The 19874-nt window shown below is 38.4% G+C and overlaps 1 protein-coding gene across 2 annotated transcripts in view; it reads right to left on the reverse strand.

Annotated features, from left to right (window-relative positions):
- Positions 1-238: 238 nt before the first annotated feature.
- Positions 239-19874, reverse strand: part of NDNF (neuron derived neurotrophic factor) — a 41496-nt gene continuing 21860 nt past the window's right edge. For both annotated transcript variants that reach the window (XM_073571998.1, XM_073571997.1), the window contains 3 exons: positions 6776-6964; positions 5768-5892; positions 239-4402 (listed from right to left, as the gene is read on the reverse strand). In XM_073571998.1, the coding sequence (XP_073428099.1) occupies positions 3003-4402; positions 5768-5892; positions 6776-6963 (1713 nt within the window). In that variant the 5' untranslated portion in view covers position 6964 and the 3' untranslated portion in view covers positions 239-3002. The remainder of the gene's footprint in view (positions 4403-5767; positions 5893-6775; positions 6965-19874) is intronic.

Here is a 19874-nt window from a genome sequence, read left to right on the forward strand (position 1 = left end):
CCTAGTGATATGGATACCATTGAAAGTGATGTACCCCCAATGTATAAATTTGTCACACCTTCATGTGGTGGTAAAAATGGGGCTAGATGTCATCAATAGTGGTGACAATAGGGATGGCCTGTAAAATCAATGGTGGATTATAAAGGGTCTATATATACCTTCTCCAATGGGGCCTTTGACTTTCAAACTCCTCTAAAGCTTTTTATTAACCAACATATGAATAAAATGTTAAACACTATAAATAAATGTATCATTTATTTTACATCTTTGAAATAAGAGAACCTTGTAATCACACATTTTTACACAATTAGCAAATACAAAAAGAGAAACGACAACCATAAAAAATAAGAAATGAATACAAAGATAGTGACATTTGTACAGAAATACTTCATGATAGTAAAACACACATCTGATCAAAAAGTGACAAGCAGAAATAAGAAATCTGCCCATAGACCTTTGATATTTGTAGATGAATAGCCATGACTAGTGATGAGCGAGTATACTCATTACTCGAGATTTCCCGAGCATGCTCGGGTGATCTCTGAGTATTGATGTGCTCGGAGATTTTGTCTTTGTTGCCGTAGATGCATGATTTGCGGCTGCTAGACAGCCTGAATACATGTGTGGATTTCCTAACAAACAGGCAACCCACACATATATTCATGCTGTCTAGCAGCCGCAAATCATGCATCTACTGCGAAAGAAACTAAATGTCCGAGCACATCAAAATACTCGGACATCACCTGAGCATACTCGGGAAACAAGTACACTCGGTCATCGCTACCCAAGACAATATTATGACTATGGTGGCTTACAAACCCTACCACGACATCTCATGTTGGTTGGGAAAACAGATTGAATAAACTTGATCTATTATTTTTGTTTAATTTTCTTTTGTTACTTTTAGCTCTCCTCTTCCAGGGAATAAATATAACAGAATATCGCTTACTTTAAGTTCATTAAGTATTGCTTTATATCTACTAAAAAAATAAGGAAGAAAGAAAAAGCGGCAATGATTATAGGTGTCTTGTATCTCTAGTATAAAATGTAGCAGCTAGGAGGAATCTGGTGCATGTAGGTGATGTCATTTTGTGCTGCTCTGCACTTCATCTGGCCTGTGTTACCATTCGCTATCCTAGCTGCGACATTTTTTATCCTAAATAGAAATACAAGACACTTATAGTCATTGCCGCTTTTTCTTTCTTCCTTATTTTTTCACTGCACTGTCCTTTTTTAATGCTGAGCCCCTCTTGTTATCGTCTTTGCAGAGTGGACTGTGTTATTTGTTTAGCGTCTGGTTACATTTGTGCCGTTCAGTAGTTGCCCAGCCATAACCTTCATATATATTTTGCTTTATATCTAGGGTCACCTTTATTTTTTTCTAAGATTGTATTTATTGATAAAATCTTAAGTTCCCTATACACATTAGACTACCATTGGCTGAATTAGCCGACATCAAAAAGTCTATTGTGTATGGAGGTTTCCGAACTTTTTTTTCTTGGCTAAACCAAATGCCACCAAAGAAGCCAGGCGGCAGCTCTCATAGAGAACACCGGAGCGCTCGGCAAACCAAACGCTCCTGTCTGTGGAGAATTTGGATGAGATAGCTGCCGGCTGAATGATTGGCCAACAGCTATCTGTTTTGTATAAGGGATAGGGAAGAGTGACTGATGGGTCATGTACATATGGTGCCTACAAGCTATACTGCCTTGGTCTGAGTATATAGGTAGTGTGACCAATGACAGTAACATGAATCATTTATAGTTTTAAAAAGTTATACCTGTGGTTTATTTAATTTTTTTCACTCATCTGCTTTTCTGATGCTGAGTAATTGTATGATGCGGATGCATGCTATTGCAACAGAGTTTGTATAGCATATTATAATATACTGCTGTTGAGTGATAAAATTTAACACCAACATTCAGCCAGTTTCTGTACTGCCTATAGAAAGAAACACAATGCCCTTCATTAATAACATCTTGTCATCACAACACCACGTTGAAAAGGCTGAAACGTTTAGTTTTGTGGATTAGACTACAAAGTGCTGTCAGTTACTGTGTGTTTTATCTCTTTTTATGCTACTCTTTATACTGGGTGGCCCTTTGAATATGTTTCTTTTAGGCCAACCGCAATACAAATGTCTGCTTTGTACTCTGTTTGATCCATAGTCTATTTTCTTCCTGCTATGTGATAGCTTTACATTTATACTGTATATATCTGTTTAATATAACTATATGATAGATTTAGATATTTTGCGCACATACTGGCATACAACAATTAAACAAGAGAACAAAATGTTTGCATACAAAGTTCAGTCTCAGTCTTGATTTACTATGTCAGACTTTGGGTAAACTAAAGAAATATATAATCTCGTACTTTTAATTTTTTTTATGTACATGAATATATGTTTGACAACTTTATACATACAATACATATTTAAAAAATAAACTTGTCTAGTAGGAATGTACAATAGCCAAGGAAAAGGAAAGTTCCAGTTAATACTTAGGAATAGGATCAATCTGTAGTTATCAGAAAGGATTTTACAGTTTACTGTCATAGAGCATAAACATTTCGGACAAAACTTTATAAAATAATTTACAGATAGTCTATCATCTCTACATAGGATTTATGTAAGTATGAATAACGCCAGGGAACTTGCCTTGGCCATGTATTTAGTAAAATAATTTAGAAGCAGTTCATGCACTGTGTGATGCAATTGAAATAGTCTCTTCTTTCTCCATTATCTACTATTATTACTTCATCTACCGAGAGTCTGATATTGTGCCTTACACATGATATTGGTCTCTCAAAAAAAAATCCAGAGAAGCAGCAGGATAACCACTCACAATCAAACCACTTCAATATGTAAACAGGAGTATACAAGTTGATACCATTCTACATTAGGTTTTGTGTACTTGACAGGTCGCGAGCTCTCTACTGCTCAAGTAGTCAGTCAATATGGCCGTCATAGGATATATTTCACACACTAGTTCACATGGATTTTAACAGAACTTTCTTGTCTTTACAACTTTGCTTTGATATTTGACTGAATGGCCTCCATGACCCATGACGTACACATCCAACACGTAAGACTTCCCAGCCTCAAGGCCTTTGATTGTCTCTGTGGTGACTGCTTTATGCAGGTTCTGACTGTAGAAATATTTGCAGAGGACTTTTTCTGATTTTTTTCTGGTGTCAGGACCCAAACACTGGTTTTGCTCTCGTTTCTTTTGCTCTTCGTTGTAGTCATCATCCACCTCTTTTTTATACACGCAATACTTGTTTCTTTCTTGTGTTCCCAGCCACGCTATTGTGACTGAGGAGCACGTGCGTAATTTATCAAATCCTTTGATTCTTGTGTCTTCTGGGAGAGAAGGAAAAGGTTGTTTGTTGAACTTTGAAGTAGCCAATATCTTTAACATGGAAGCACCTTTTTTGCTACCTTTAAGTCTGATCATATATTTAGCTTTAGGTTTTCCTCTTAGTTGGAACTGACGCACACCTTCCACACTCTGTGACAAAAGTAGCTTTCCATCTCTTCTAACCTGGATTTGGATAGCATCCAAGCAAGAGTGAACTGAAAAGGTGACTTTTTGGTGAGATGAAACTGGAGCAAATCTTAAGAACTTAGCACCTTTTCTCTTGATGAATACATCAGTGACTTTGCCATCTTTCAGCTCCATTGTCTTTTGCTTGGCTTCTTCCTTGGTTCGAGCAAAAGTTCCAACGTAAGCGGTGCTCATATTTGTGGCAGAGTTGACTGCGAACACATCAAAGTAGTACTGGGTGTCAGGTTTCAGATCAGACACTGTAAATATATTTTTGTTTCCAATGCAAACCTTTTGAAGGTCATCCTTAGGTTTTGCGGTCATCTGACGGACCAATTTTGTAGATAAAGCCTTTGACATAAAATGCCGATCTTTACTAGCATCATTTTCTGACAAAAAACCAAAATGAGCAAAGTCAAAAGGACTAAAGTCCAATCCAGGTTTAGGTGCCATCATAAAAGCATCATCAGCATTAATTTTAGCTTCAACAGCACAAACACTTTTAAAGTTGTGTTCTTTGTTTATAACGACGCAGTACTGGATAGGCTGTTTTAGTATGGATGATGTAGGTGTTGGTTTCCATGCCAGGGTGACTGTGGTCCTTCCATGTGATGTTACATCAACTCTTGGATCATAGGGTAATTCTGGGTAAGGCTGATCAGATTCTGGTGTTGTTGTAGCATAAACTTTAAAATGTGTGTCTTTTTCTGTAGAAATTAATTCAAGTTGATACAAACCAGATGGTGAATTGGTAGACACAAAGTATTCCACATCATTGCCTTTATAAGAGAACAACTCGGTACCTTCTTCATTCATAATCTGCTGTTTTTGCTGCTCCAGTGGTTCAGGTTCACCTGGAAATTCAGATAGGAAAATAGTTCAGAGTACATGTTATTACAAAGAAATGCAAGTCTGCATTTGACTACCTGACCTTGCTTAATTATCCTAACTCCTGAACTCAACATCTGCTTGAAATCGTGAATCAGCAGTGGAAAAACTAAGAATCAAACTGTGCCAGATGGAAAAAGTAGAATTCACATAAAATATTGACTGAATCAAAAGTCTTATGAAATATAGACCAGATAGCCACGCGGTCTGCCTTTCCTAACATTTGTGAAAACATGGGTTGTCCTAAAGAGTGCTGTATTTGTGTGTGGCATGATAATAGGATGCCATCCCTGCAACAGGACAGTTTGTGAAATGTCTTCCCACCTAAATATTCCACTAACAACTGTGAGTGGTATGATTGAAAAGCGTTGGATAAAGTTATGTAAAACAAGCCACCACTGGACTCTACAGCAGTGGAAATGCATTCTCTGGAGTGATCAATCACACTATTTTATTTGGCAGTCTCATGGACATCTGCCCCTTATGCTGCATTCACCACATCCATGTAAATGTTATCAGCCAAGAAAAATGGAGACATTTTTTCTTAGTTGTCATCCCAATTGCATCCTAGTTTCTCTTGTTTTTTCTCTTTCATTTTTTATTTCATTGAGGTGTGTGTTCGGTTCCAGGCCAAAAAAAGACCCCATAAGTCATACATTTGCGAGGCATGAATGTTAAATGCATCCAAGTCTCATGGACCATCGTAGACTTTAATGGTCAAATTAAATCTGTTAAATTGTATCAAATAGGACATGCTCTGAGTTACATGAATCTCACAAAGGTCTATAAAGGCATTGTTGAGTTAATTTGGCATGGAAGAACTTGACTGGCCCACAAAGAGGCCTAACCTGATTCCCCCTGAAAGCTTTTGGGATAATCAAGAGTGAAAATCGGGAGCTAAGTCCTCTTGTCCAACATAAGTGTTTGAACTCACAGATGCATGGACAAAAATTCTCCCATCTACACTCCAAAATCTTGCATGAAACCTTCTCAAAAGTCAGTGCTGTTATAACTGAGAAAGGCGACCAATGCCATAAAAAATCCCATATACTGTAGATAGATAACTAACTGAAAATGTATTAGGTCATCACAGTATGACATAATTCATATACAATTAATATGATGTATTTTCTTCTGTGAAAAAAGTGCTATGGCTTGTATGTATATCTACCGGACACAAATATTGGTTATAACAACATTATGGATACGTTTACTAACCTGATTTTAATTTGGACTTCAAAATCTTGAGAAAGGATGTCCTGATATCCATAATCCAAACAAACATTGTAGAAAATAAGCATAATTTCATAGGTGACATCACGCATTATTACCTGATCCTTCTCCACTAGCCTCCTCAGGTAGTTCCTGCAAAGTAAGCTTCCACTCTAGAGGTGCGTCACATGGTGTGACAATGACCGAGAGAGGAGTGTTGTCTTCTTCCACCACAAAAAAATACCTAAAATTAAAATAATTAACTTTTATTTTCATTTATTACCTGATGTTTCTTAATGTTATTATTTCATTCTAACAAAAATGATCTAAAAAATTAAAAAATTACAATAATATATTCTAAGAATCACAATCAATTGTCTTAAGGGGCTTTCAGACGTATCCATGGGTTGTCCAGCCACTTGTCTAAACAAAGGACTTCTAATACTTGGGTGGCTCTGCTTTTGGGACCCCTACTTCCCTGTTAAACTCTAATGTTTATGCTAGTTTCCCTGCAGCTGGGAAAACAATAGCAGCCTGTCAAGAATAAACACTATGGTATTCTGGTGCCATTAATGTAGATGGATAGATAGATATGGGATAGATAGATAGATAGATAGATAGATAGATAGATATGGGATAGATAGATAGATAGATAGATAGATAGATATGGGATAGATAGATAGATAGATATAGGATAGATAGATATGGGATAGATAGATATGGGATAGATAGATAGATAGATATGGGATAGATAGATAGATAGATAAATGGATAGATAGATATGGGATAGATAGATAGATATATGGATAGATAGATATGGGATAGATGGATAGATAGATGGATAGATAGATAGATAGATATGGGATAGATAGATATATGGATAGATAGATAGATATATGGATAGATAGATATATGGATAGATAGATATGGGATAGATAGATAGATAGATAGATGGATAGATAGATATGGGATAGATAGTTAGATATATGGATAGATATGGGATAGATGGATAGATAGATATATGGATAGATAGATATATGGGATAGATAGATAGATAGATAGATAGATAGATAGATAGATCAATGAATTGGTCTTTATTTTTGCAGCTTATTTAATAGAAGATGTACCTTTTAGGGTTATCTCTAAATAGATAACCATTGATCTCCGCTCCATCAGGAACTACAGATGAATCATGGAACATGGCTTTATCTTTGATCTGCATCTGGAACAGTTCTTCATCTCTTGTTGGCAATTTTTGGCCTTTCAAACAAATCGGCAACAGGATCAGCGTAATATAGCAGTGAGACAGCAACATCCTGAGGAAAGAATAGAATAATATCAGTCGTTCATATGTTTGCATGACATTCTGTACAAAATCCAAAATAAACTGTTCTATCTTTTAAATCCAATGTGTTTGGCAGCTATAATACCTCATATGCAAAACCAAAAAGACATGATAAAAAAAAGTCAAAAACACCACAAACACATTACATCGCCTTTGTGCTATCAAGGCTAGTGGTATGTTTTCACATGGGACGCATTAACTATTGCAGAGAACATATTGCTCTCACCAGTAGCACTAGACGCCGCTCTTACTCCCTATTGTAGACACTTCAAGCACTGACAATCATAATAAAGTAGGAAGCTGGTCACATACAACCTGGATGTAACTCAAGAATGACTTTACTGAAGCTGAGTACCAGCAGCTTCTTGTACCCTTGAGCTACGCAACTATGTAATTATATGGGTATGTCCAAAATTGTCACTTTTTCTTGCGCTAAACTGAAATATCCCTAAGATAAAATCATAAAACCAAATGGCAAAAAATATGGTCAGGGCCAGAAATTCAGTGCAAAGTTTATATTTCACTGCACTTTTTCCGACATTAACACAAGTCACAGGATGTCCTGGGACATGGGAATTTTGTCAGCCGGTGCATTATGCATGATTTAATAATCTCCAATAAATAAATGTAAAAAGTAAAAAATATGTTCCTATATAAATCCCCCTTATTAAAAAGACACATCATTGGTTATGGGATTACTCAGACCAAAGCCTGACTCCTTAAATTCTTTGGATGAATAATCCACTTAAAAGACTCAAAATATGATGAAGACAAAATCTCCGCATCCTTTCTTCCTGCTTTTAATCTGTCATTTTTATGAGATTTGTAATCCCTAATTTTATAATGTATTCTTCAAAATGTAATACAAATCCATTCCAAAACTTTGAAACGTATGTCTCAGTCATTCAAAAAGATTTCTGTTGATTTGAGCTAAAGAGTATTACATCAACATTTACAGATCGTGATAGTGATGTTTACAATTGCGATATTGAAGAAAATATACAAGCAATTATTTTCAATGATTTATCTGGCGTTTTGATAGCTGAGAAACAGGTAAATCATTCAAGTATATGGCTGTAAAACAGATATTTCCTTTACAAATGTAAGCAGACCCCATTGATGCCGATTGCAAATCAATTAGCAATAAGACTCCCAGTCCCCTGATGAAGCCATATTAATGAGTGAAACATGTTAGTGGGATCAAAGTGCATAGAATGCTAATCAATGTGCTGCTTTTGTTGCTTTACTTCAATCCTCTATCCCGAGGGGTTTGTGGGCTGGGATTACAACTGAAATATACTAATAATTTATAGGCTAGCATTGATAGCTATAGGACACCACTATCATGAAACAATAGGTAGGACAAACAGTTAAAAGAGGAATAAAAAAGCTTTAATTGACCCCTGAAAAAAAACAAAGGGGAAAAATGAAGAATAAGTGTCAGGAATAGGAGATAGCAATACATAATAGGCCACACATGTTTTATTGAATAAATAACAAACTCGTGAAGGAAGCACAGAAAATAAATATTATATTTACATTTTCAATAGTTTACTCAAATTAATGAGTCCATTTAGTGGGCTTCCTAAAGAGAAGTATTTAATGTGTAATCAGAAAATTATCAGGTTTCTGTGTTCAATGGTTTTTTTTGCACCATATCACAAACGTTATTAAAATTAGAATTGAAATTTTCACAATGGCCACTGCACCTTTTTTTTACACTTCTAGTTGTGTTGTGTATACTAGCAGCAATAAAAAAAACTAAAGTTTGGTTTGGCTACCATTCTGGTAGCCAAATTTAATCCCAAACCAGGACCCCATTTAAGTGAATGGAGGTGCAGAACATCTGGCAGTTCCAATGCTGCCATCTGTGTGACAGCATGGAAAACACCGGCTCTGATTGCCGGTAACATTCCTGATGTTACCGACCGCCATAGCGCTGCAGTTCCCACGCTGTCACAAGAGGACAGCTTGTGAGCCAGTAGGTGTAATGGCCGTAAAAAGGTTACCACTGGCCGGGCATCCGATGGTGACTTATACTCTCATCAGTATACGCCTGGTCTTGCTGATAGCATCTGTGCATAGTAAGAAAGATGTCAGTGTGATATATAATTAGTGCAGTGCGTAACCTGCATATTAACTGCATATCTGCAGGGAGACAGTGTAATTTCTGGTTACAGGTCCCCTTTAAATGTTTAGCCTATTCCAGATTGATAGATCTGTATCATGTCTTCCAAAATTTCTTTGGATAGAGGCATGATGTCTAGCTTTTGAGGAACTTTTGGTCTGCTTCACTTTTGTCAGACAGGTCCTAGTTAAGTGATTTCTTGATTGAGAACAGGTGTGTTAGTAAGCAGATCAGTATGTGGCTAGGGAATTTGAATTTACCTTCCCAAAGATGTGATCAACCACAGGAAATTGAAATTTTAAGATGGGGGCAATCACTTTTTCTCACAGGGCCCTGTAGGTTTGGATTTCTTTTTCCCTTAATAATAAAGACCTTCATTTAAAAACTTAATTTTGTGTTTACTTGTGTTATCATGTCTAATAATTAAATTATTTTTGTAATCTGAAACATTTAAGTGTGACAAACAAGCAAGAGAAAAGGAAATAAGGATGGGGCAAACACTTTTTAACACAACTATATTTATTTATTAACAAAGCTTAGATTGGCTACAGGACAGTAGGTAACAGATTGGTGAGAAGGCAACAACTGTTGGCACAATTATTAGAAAAAGGAAGAAACATAAGATGACTGTCAATTTTCCTCGGTCTAGGGATTCATGCAAGATCTCACCTTGTGGGGTAAGGATCATTGTGAGAAACAACAGCAATCATCCCAGAACTACAAGGGGGACCTGGTCAAACATTACCATTAGTAACACACTATGCCATAATGGATAAAAATCCTGCAGGGCATGCAAGGTCCCCCTGCTCATGCCAGCACATGTCCAGGCGCGTTTGAAGTTCACCAGTGAACATCTGGATGATTCAGAGGAGGCATGAGAGAATCATAGAATCATAGAATCATAGAATCATAGAATCGTAGAGTTGGAAGGGACCTCCTGGGCCATCTGGTCCAACCCCCTGCTCAAAGCAGGATTCGCTAAATCATCCCAGTCAGATGTCTGTCCAGCCTCTGTTTGAAGACTTCCATTGAAGGAGAACTCACCACTTCTTGTGGCAGCCTGTTCCACTCATTGATCACTCTAACTGTCAAAAAGTTTTTTCTAATATCTAATCTGTGTCTCCTCCCATTCAGTTTCATCCCATTGCTTCTAGTCTTTCCTTGTGCAAATGAGAATAAAGTTGATCCTTCTACAATGTGAAGGTCATATGATCAGATGACACCTCAATACACCTTTTTAGTATCAAATCTACCCATCATGTTTGGTGGAAGAAGGATGAGTACATCTCCAAGAACACCACCCCAACTGTGAAGCATGGTGAGGGAAACATTATAATTTGGGGTTGATTTTCTGTAAAGGAGACAGCATAACTGCACTGTATTGAAGGGAGTATGGATGGGGTCACGCATCGCAAGATTTTGGCCAACAACCTCTTTCCCTCAGTAAGAGCATCGAAGATGTGTCGTGGCTGGTTCTTCCAGCATGACAACAACCCAAAACGCACAGGAAACTTCTGACCTCTATAATTGCAAACAAAGTTTTCTGTACCAAATATTAAGTTCTATTTTTCTATTGTATGAAATAAAATGCAAATTAATTATGTAAAAATTATACAATGTGATTTTCTGGATTTTTTCTTTTTAAGATTCTGTCTCACAGTTGAAGTGTACCTGCATTAAAAATTACAGACCTCTACATTCTTTGTAGTTGGGGAAACTTGCAAAATCGGCAGTGTATCAAATACTTATTTTCCCCACTGTATATTTGTTTTTAATAAAGAAAATGGTACAAAACCTAATTTCAATAATGATTATATTCTGATGACACATTCCCTAAAGTATTAGGACTTGATTATAACTCAGCAGGCGTGAAAGTACAGATCTCGTCCTTGGTATGTTTAATTCTTTGTTTAGATATACTGTAAATAGTCAACTCAATGAATAATCTTTGATTTTTTTCAGTCTGTCAAATGTAACAAATGCTGTGATCACAGGTTGTTTTAGAAATAAAAAAGGCCTAAATCACCTGAGGCATATTTAAACAAAACATCCACAAACAGAATGCCCACTCAAGCCAGTCAGGAGAGCTACAATTCTTTTTTGCTTTTTTTGCTACTAAGCAAGTTCCTGCATAATAACTATGAAATCTGTCAGCCATTAGATCATTTTGACAAAGAGTAGACACTTCAAGAGGCTGAAGATGACAGCTGTGGATGAAAAGAAGAGCAGAGCCAGTATACTTCGGTTAAGTACTTACCACTGCACTCATTACTAGGAGATAAACCAGCTAGGTGTTAGCATGAAAATAGACACATTGTTTAATGGTCCTTCAGCTTCAATGGTCCTTCAGGTTGTAAAACTAGTAGAAAAAATGACAGTGTAAACACCCTCTTATAATTGGGGATGTGGTTGTGATCAGGATTAGCCAATCACATATAACTTCATGCTAAATAGTAGTCAGTACACAGCTGCCATCATTTATTTGATTCTGATTAACCTCCATATAAAAATTACCTCTTCTAGTAGGATATTCCTGACATTTTCTTAGGTGCATTTACTGCAAAAGCCATGGTCCATCAACAGTTTACACCAAAGCAAAGGGGTATGATTGTTGAAAATTAACATTCAGGAGAAGGTTAGAAAAACATTTCCCAGGCATTAGATTTATCATGGAAGACTGGCAATACGGTCATTCTGAAATCGGTTACATTTTGCGCAATAATGACGTTACCTATAACTTAGCGTCTCTCCAAAATTGCTGAAAAGACAAAAAGAAAATTGGTTTTGGCGGCTACCAAGAGGCCTACAGTAACTTTAAAGAGTTTGTCCAACCGCCACTAACATTCACTGATGAAGAACAGAATTTTGGAATGGCCCAGCCAGAGCCCAGACAGTGATCCAATTGAAAATCTGTGAGTGACATGAAGAGGGCGCTGTACACAGATGTCCTTAAAATCGAGTGCTACTGCAAGGAAGAGTGGGCAAAGATTGGCAATTCTAGATGTGTCATGCAGATAGACTCCTACCCCAAAAATACTGCATCCTGTCATAAATTCAAAGGGTACTTCAATAAAGTATTAGTTTAATGGTGTACATATTTATTGCACCACATTATTTTAGTTCTTTATTTTCCTTTTTCATCTCAAAATATTTTAGTTTGTTTGTCAATTGAATTGTACAGATTATACGTGACATTAAAGATGGAAAAAGCTCTGAAAAGATTCCTCCAGCTATAATGACAAAAACCTTGCATTTTAGCATGCGTGTGTAGACTTTGTATATCCAATGTATGTTCATATAAATGAATATGCCTAGTATTGATGATACTTATTATTATGTAAGGCTAGTTTCACACTAGCATTTATTCCACGCAGCGCACGGCGCCGCTAAGTCCCGCCCCCTGCCGGCTCCCTGCCCGCCCCATCCGGTCATCGCCGCCTACTATCACACATGGACGCTTGTGATCTGCGCACTCTATCTTTGGCCGTGCACTAGTAGGATTTTGGTGTGCGCTGCGCACTTTTGAAGGTGAGCCGAGTGCGCCGAAATGCAACATGCTGCGTTCGGTGCACACGGGTGCACCTTCAAAAGTGCTAAAGATAAGGTGCGCAGATTGCAAGCGTCCATGTGCGATAGTAGGCGGCGATGACCGGATGGGGCGGGCAGGGAGCTGGCAGGGGGTGGGGCTTAGTGGCGCCGTGCGCTGCGTGGAATAAGCGCTAGTGTGAAACTAGCCTTATATCATTACTTTTGCTCTGATCACAAAAGTGGAGTAAGGTCATTTGTACTGTGGGAATATTTCACGAGACTGATAAAGCATAGCAGTGTTAATCCACTAACTCTTATTATGCTCCTTTTAAATAATCAAAGACATATCTCACACAGTGAAGCAGAACTGCATGACTGTGGTAAAGCTTTCTCTCCCTTGTCATCTTTAAATGACTCGTGGTATTTCCTATATGAGCTTTAAAGCTTCATTACGGGCTGTCATCTTCATTGCATGGATTTCAGCACCCTCTGCAATGTCAGATGTCCTTCTATCGCCATGCCAGATTTCATATGACAGAATTTCATAATCTTTTAATACGGAAGGTCTAATTAATGGAATGAAGCAAAAATATTCAGCGCCTGTCTGGTCATTATGCATTAGGATTTCCCCTAAGTTTTTTGATCCGGATTAAAGACAAGAAAAAAGAAATAAATGGGTTTCATTTGCCAGACACAAAATGAATACTGATTTACTTTCAAATAATCTCTGCGGTGAAAGCAAAATATTATACACATCTTTTCTTATATGTCTGCTATCATCTTTGGAAATGGTGTATCTGTATTATCTGAATTATATAATATTTAGATCATATTCTTCTATGATTGTATATTTCAGGCAATCCTTTTTTGGTAGAGATACCTTAATAAAAGGGTATTTTGCTAAAAAAGAAAGTATGTATCGTGCTTTTCTTTTATAGCGCTATCTTACATTGTGCTCAAAAGTTTACATACCTCGGCAGAATTTTTGTTTTCTTGACATTTTTTCAGAGAATATGAATGACAACACCAAACCTTTTTCTCCACTCATGGTTAGTGGTTGGGGGAGCCATTTATTGTCAAACTATTGTGTTTTCTCTTTTTAAATCATTATGACAACCCAAAACATCCAAATGACCATGATCAAAAGTTCACATACCCCATTTCTTAATACGGTGTATTGTCCCCTCTAACATCAATGACAGCTTGAAGTCTTTTATGGTAGTTGTGAATGAGGTTCTTTATTTTCTCAGATGGTAAAGCTGCCCACTATTCTTGGTAAAAAGCCTTCAGTTCCTGTGAATTCCTGGGCTGTCTAGCATGAACTGCACGCTTTAGATCTCCCCAGAGTGGCTCAATGATATTGAGGTCAGGAGACTGAGATGGCCACTCCAGAACCTTCACTTTGTTCTGCTGTAGCCAATGACAGGTCAATTTGGCCTTGTGTTTTGGATTGTTGTCATGTTGGAATGTCCAAATACGTCCCATGCACAGCTACCGGGCTGATAATTGCAATTGTGCCTCCAGTATTTGCAGATAACGTGCTGCATTCATCTTTCCTTCAACTTTGACCAAGTTTCCTGTGCCTTTGTAACTCACACATCCCCAAAACATCAGCAATCCACCTCTGTGCTTTACAGTAGGAATGGTGTTCCTTTCATCATAGGCCTTGTTGATTTAATTCCAAATGTAACATTTATGGTTGTCCTCAAAAAGTTCAATTTTGGTCTCATCACTCCAAATTACCCTGTTCCAGAAGTTTTGATGCTTGTCTCTGTGCTGTTTTGCATATTGTAGGCAAGATATTTTGTGGCATTTGCCCAGTAATGGCTTTCTTCTGGCGACTCGACCATGCAGCCCATTTTTCTTCAAGTGCCCCCCTTAATGTGCATCTTGTAACAGCCACACCGCTAGTTTTCAGAGAGTCCAGTATTTCAGCTGATGTTATTTGTGGGTTTTTCTTTGCATCCCAAACAATTTTCCTGGCAGTTGTGGGCAAAATATTTGTTGTTCTACCTGACCATTGTTTTGTTTTTACAGAGCCCCTGATTTTCCATTTGTTAATCACAGTTTGAATGCTGCTGACTAGCATTATCAGTTCCTTGGATATCTTTTTGTATCCCTTTCCTATTTTATACAGTTCAACTACCTTTTCTCATATATTCGTTGACAATTCTTTTGCTATCCCCATTACTCACAATCCAGAAATGTCAGTGGCTGGATAAAAGATGCAAGAGTCTGCTTGGATCCCAGAAACTCACTCAGGTTTTATGCACACATTGAAAGCAAACAAGTCACAGGTGAGGATGTTACCTTTAGTAGACATTCAAACCCATTTGTGTCAACTTCTGTGCATACCAGGGTATGAGAACTTTTGATCAGGGTTCATTTGGATGTTTTGGGTTGTCATAATGATTTAAAAAGAGAAAACACAGTAGTTTGACAATAAATGGCTTCACCCAACCACTAACCATGAGTGGAGAAAAAGTTTTTATGTTATCATTCATATTCTCTGAAAAAAGGCAAGAAAGCAAAAATTCTGCCAGGGTATGTAAACTTTTGAGCACAACTGTATTCCACAGCGAGCGCTTTACATACATTATCATCACTGTCCCCATTGGGGCTCACAATCTAAGTTCCCTATCAGTATGTCTTTGGAGTATGTGTAGAAACTGGAGGAAACCCACGCAAACACTGGGAGAACATGCAAACTCTTTGCAGATATTGTCCTTGGTGGTATTTAAACTCATGACCCCAGCGCTGTAAGGCTGCAGTTCTAACCACTGAGCCACCATTCTATTATTCAACTATAATATATAGCAGACCTCAACAACAAGCGTTCTACTCCCCTGCAGCACCACCTTAGGACAATCATTATGTGATTCATATAAAGGACAGATATGCTATGTACTTTTGAAAGAATCAGGTTGTTCTAAGCCACTCTCCTTCAGGTAACAATATCCCTATATTCAATTAGAAGTCCATAGTATGTTTAAGTTTTCAAAACCAGAAAACTTAAAATTGACAATATGAGGGTTCATTAACAGTGACAACCAAAAATATTTTAATCGATGACCAAACTGTTTGACCAATAATAATCATTGTGTTTATTATTTAAAAGCAATTTGAAATCTTTTTACAATTCTACTGATCCTTAGTAATCTCTTTATTTATATAGCGCCAACATAATCCGCAGCGCTTTACAGTTTACACACAATATCATCGCTGTCCCCGATGGAGCTCACAATCTATATTGCCTTTCAGTATGTCTTTGGAATTAATAAGCAATTAATCTATTTTTATGAATATTTACAGTTAGGAATCTCATAAACTGTCAGTTTGGAGTGGTGTATAGAGAGTTTCACAGAGGGGAAGTCCGTACACTGATTACTTTTATGCAAAGTATGGCCATTCCTAAATATCAATTGAAGGGAAATTTAAAGTGAATCTGTCATCATGTTTTTGCTACATCCAACAATGTATCACTTAGATTACTGGGTGCAGCAGTTGTGACACATTCAGAGTTTGTAGATGAAGCATGAAGAAGAGTTCAGAAAGCTATCCCCTCCCATACCAGGCTTCTCTGAACATTGTCTATTGGCAGGTGCTTATGACAGAAGGGGGTGTGGTCAGAGTCAGACAGCTGCTCAAGGGCCAGTTAGTCAAAGCAGTGATAATGTCCTTCATTATAATAAGTAAACAACAGCACACAGCCTGATCAGTGACACATCTCTGAATTCTGTGTTTTAATCTCTACCACATTCTGTCCTTAGACTACATAGCAAAAACCTGCTGACACATTCCCTTTAAAAGGAGGATGAACTATGGGAACAGCACTGCAGCATAGTGTTTGAGAAAACAAAATAAGGTAACGAGGTATATTACACTAATTCATAAAGTTTGAAAGATAATGCTAAACAAAAAAGTTTATTTATGTATTAAAGCACCACTTCAGCATTTTTTTTATTTCAGTGCTGAAGTGGTGCAATTAATCTAAGTTCCCTGACCTTGGTATTATACTAGTACTGATCACTCCTTCTGATTGACTGGAAGTCAGAGGTAATGGTCGCAAGCACTGAATGTAAAGGTACTGTCACACTTAGCGATGTACCAGCGATCCCGACCAGCGATATGACGCGGTCAGGATCGCTGGTGCATCGCTAAGTGGTCGCTAGTGAGCTGCCACACAGGCAGATCTCACCAGCGACATCGCTGGGGTCGGGGGTCGCTACTTACCTGTCACACTAGGCGATCCTGCGTCCTCCCGCCCGGCTCCACGCTCGTCGCTCGTCTCTCCACAGGAAGCGCCGCAGGAAGCTGATGACGAGAAACAGTCCTGGACGTTCTCGCGCGACCAGCGATAACCAGCGGGGGAGCGGGTCGTAGGAAAGTATCAGAAACAGCGATGTCGCTAGCAATATCGCTATAACGTCACAAGTTATAGCAATATTGCTAGCGATGTCGCTTAGTGTGACAGTACCTTTAGTCTATGGGAGCATGGTTCTGGCCTCATTCTGGCTCTTATTGATTTATATTGAGTAGTGATTGTCCGGCTAACCCTGAAGCGATCTGGCAGGTCACAACCAGCAGAAGACAACCAGTGCAAAGTCAAAAACAAAAGAAGATGGCAGCTGGTAAGTATAAGGCTAGGTTCACATTGCGCTAACATAGCCTGTTCAATGCATAGCGTTGACGGGCTGCATTAAAGCTATAACATAACGCGATATGCGTTATGCTATACCGCTAGTGCAGATGCTCCATCTGCGCTAGGGGTGACGGAGCCTCAGACGCTGCAGCCCGCATCTGAGGCTCCGCCATTGAATGACGGCACATCGCGAACGCGTGCCGCTTTACGGCATACGTCGCGATGCGCCCCACAATGGAGGGCAATGGCAGTGTTAACGGACTGCGTTACACAGCATTATACCGCCGTGTAACACAGTCCATCTAATGGACTGCTAAAGCGTAATGTGAACCCAGCCTTATACTGGGGGAAAGGAACTTATCATAGTTGCACCACTCCAGCACTGCAATAAATAACCCCACTGAAGTGGTGCTTTAATGTATGCCCAACATCATTTTACAGTTTACATACACAAAATCAGAATAGAATAATTGACATAGCTTATAAATATATTGATCAATAGTTAACTTGTACTTGTCTTGAGTTACGACCTGTATTTTAATCTAAATCTGAATTCAAAACTATGCAGACTTTAGAGCTGAAATCTCGAGACCGATCTAGGCTTCTGGGCATTGAGGCTCACTACCTTCTAAATAACCGCTATATCCAGAATACACACTACATCATTATGAACAGCATAGTTTTTGCTGGTCATTCCCAAATGATTAGTCTACCCATTAAACAGCAATCTCACAGGTATGACCATATTCTACGTAGAGTCGCACACCCACATCTACTATTCTTAAGCAGATTTACAAGTATTATTTATGACGATGGCAATCCCTGCTTCCGTTCCTCCCTCTCATATAGTTATCTTTTATTTTCCAAAAGCTTCATTTCTAACTGCTGAAAGGAACTTTAGTCTTTGGGTAACAAGGTCTAATATAAGGATCGCCTTACCCAATAAAAGGAATCCAAAGTACTGTAATCGCTTTTATGAGATCCCTGCACTGTTCCATGGGTTTACAGGGTGCAGTGTTTAATGTTATACAACCAGCCATGTGCAGAAGAAGGAAAAAAAAATCTGCATCCTGACCTATGCCAAAGTCATCGCTGTAATAATAAAATCTAATGAAATTAAACTTAACGAAATTACCCTTCCTGCCTTGATCTGGATAAAACATTCACCACAGTGCTACATTGTCATCAAGTTAAAGAGACATGATTGTAATTTATGGCCTCCACTTCATCTGGTACAACTGAAACAATGCATCTGGAACAAATAAAATTCGACGCTTAATTACAGGGAGCAGAGAGCCCATGATTGCAAGTTAGCAAGGCGACTTTTAAGGACGCTGCGTACATTCCACCCTCGCACAAGCGCGAGAATGGGTGGCGCTTAAGAGTGGAGTTTGTCAGAAGCATTATATTCTAATCCTTAAGATTTATACCGCCGAGCAGCTTTTTAAGTCGAATATAAAAGCTGGGGTTTTTTCTGCCATCACTGCCAAGAAAATATTGAAAGTGTTTATCACTCGTAAGCCAGACGTTTAATACAGTAATGAAGTCAGAGGGATATAATATATCTGAAATAACTCCAGCATCAGCTGAAATGGAAAATGCAACACTATGCAAATCTAACATTGATGTGTGTATGAGCTCCGGGGTCCAGTGCAAATCCCATACTTGGACCTGCACCTAATCACTGTAGATGTCATGCCCCAATTATGTGATGATGTCATGCTGCAAGGGATCTTTCCATGGTATAGTCGTGAAGCATCCATTTCTACAGAATGATAGCTCCATCTAGAGTAATTACATCTTTCTGCAATTAGTATCTAATTTCATGTTAACCGGACTGCCACTTGTGATCCAACTATTCTGGTATAGTCATGGTGCATTCCAGGAGAAGAGACCTAGTTATTATTACACCCTCAGTACCCCTCACCCTACTGCTACAAAACCACAACAATAGCATCCAATTGACTATATAAAATTGAAATATAATTTTGGAAGATGATGTCATAATGAAGAAATACATTTAAAGGGGTTGTCCAGTCTAAAATGTCTGTAGTCACTGCACACTGTCTGTGATTGCGTGGGGTAATGATTCTCTGTTGCCGGACCAGGAGCGAGCAGCCCTGTGATTGCGAGTATGAGATTTGCATACATCCGGCCACATTCCAACTAGACTGTATTCAGCCTCTCTCAATACATTTGAATTGAAAGAGGCCAGATAGAGGTCACACCCCTTCTTCTGCACCGCTTGCACCGGAGAATTCTCACAGTGCACGGTGCGTGTGCCGTGAGGATTCACAAGTCTGCAGTCACACAGAGTGACTGCAGACTTGTAGTTGTAGACCTGACAACTCCTTTAATGGTGTTTTTTATCTTCAGGGTAATCTTTCGACAGGCAGTATTTTTCATCTGCTTCTTTCAATAGGAGACTGAGAGATGTGGATGAGAATATAGTGGGCTTGTGCAATTCTCATTTGTGGATCATGTGATGACCGCTTGCACTGGCTAGCAGAGCAGAATCCTAATAGTGTGTGTATTACACACAGTTAGCATTTGACAAACTGCATTGGTGGCCAAAAATTTGCT

The sequence above is a fragment of the Dendrobates tinctorius genome, unplaced genomic scaffold (assembly GCF_039654945.1).
Source record: "Dendrobates tinctorius isolate UK_male_01 unplaced genomic scaffold, ASM3965494v1 ptg000030l, whole genome shotgun sequence".
Classification (NCBI taxonomy): Eukaryota; Metazoa; Chordata; class Amphibia; order Anura; family Dendrobatidae; genus Dendrobates; species Dendrobates tinctorius.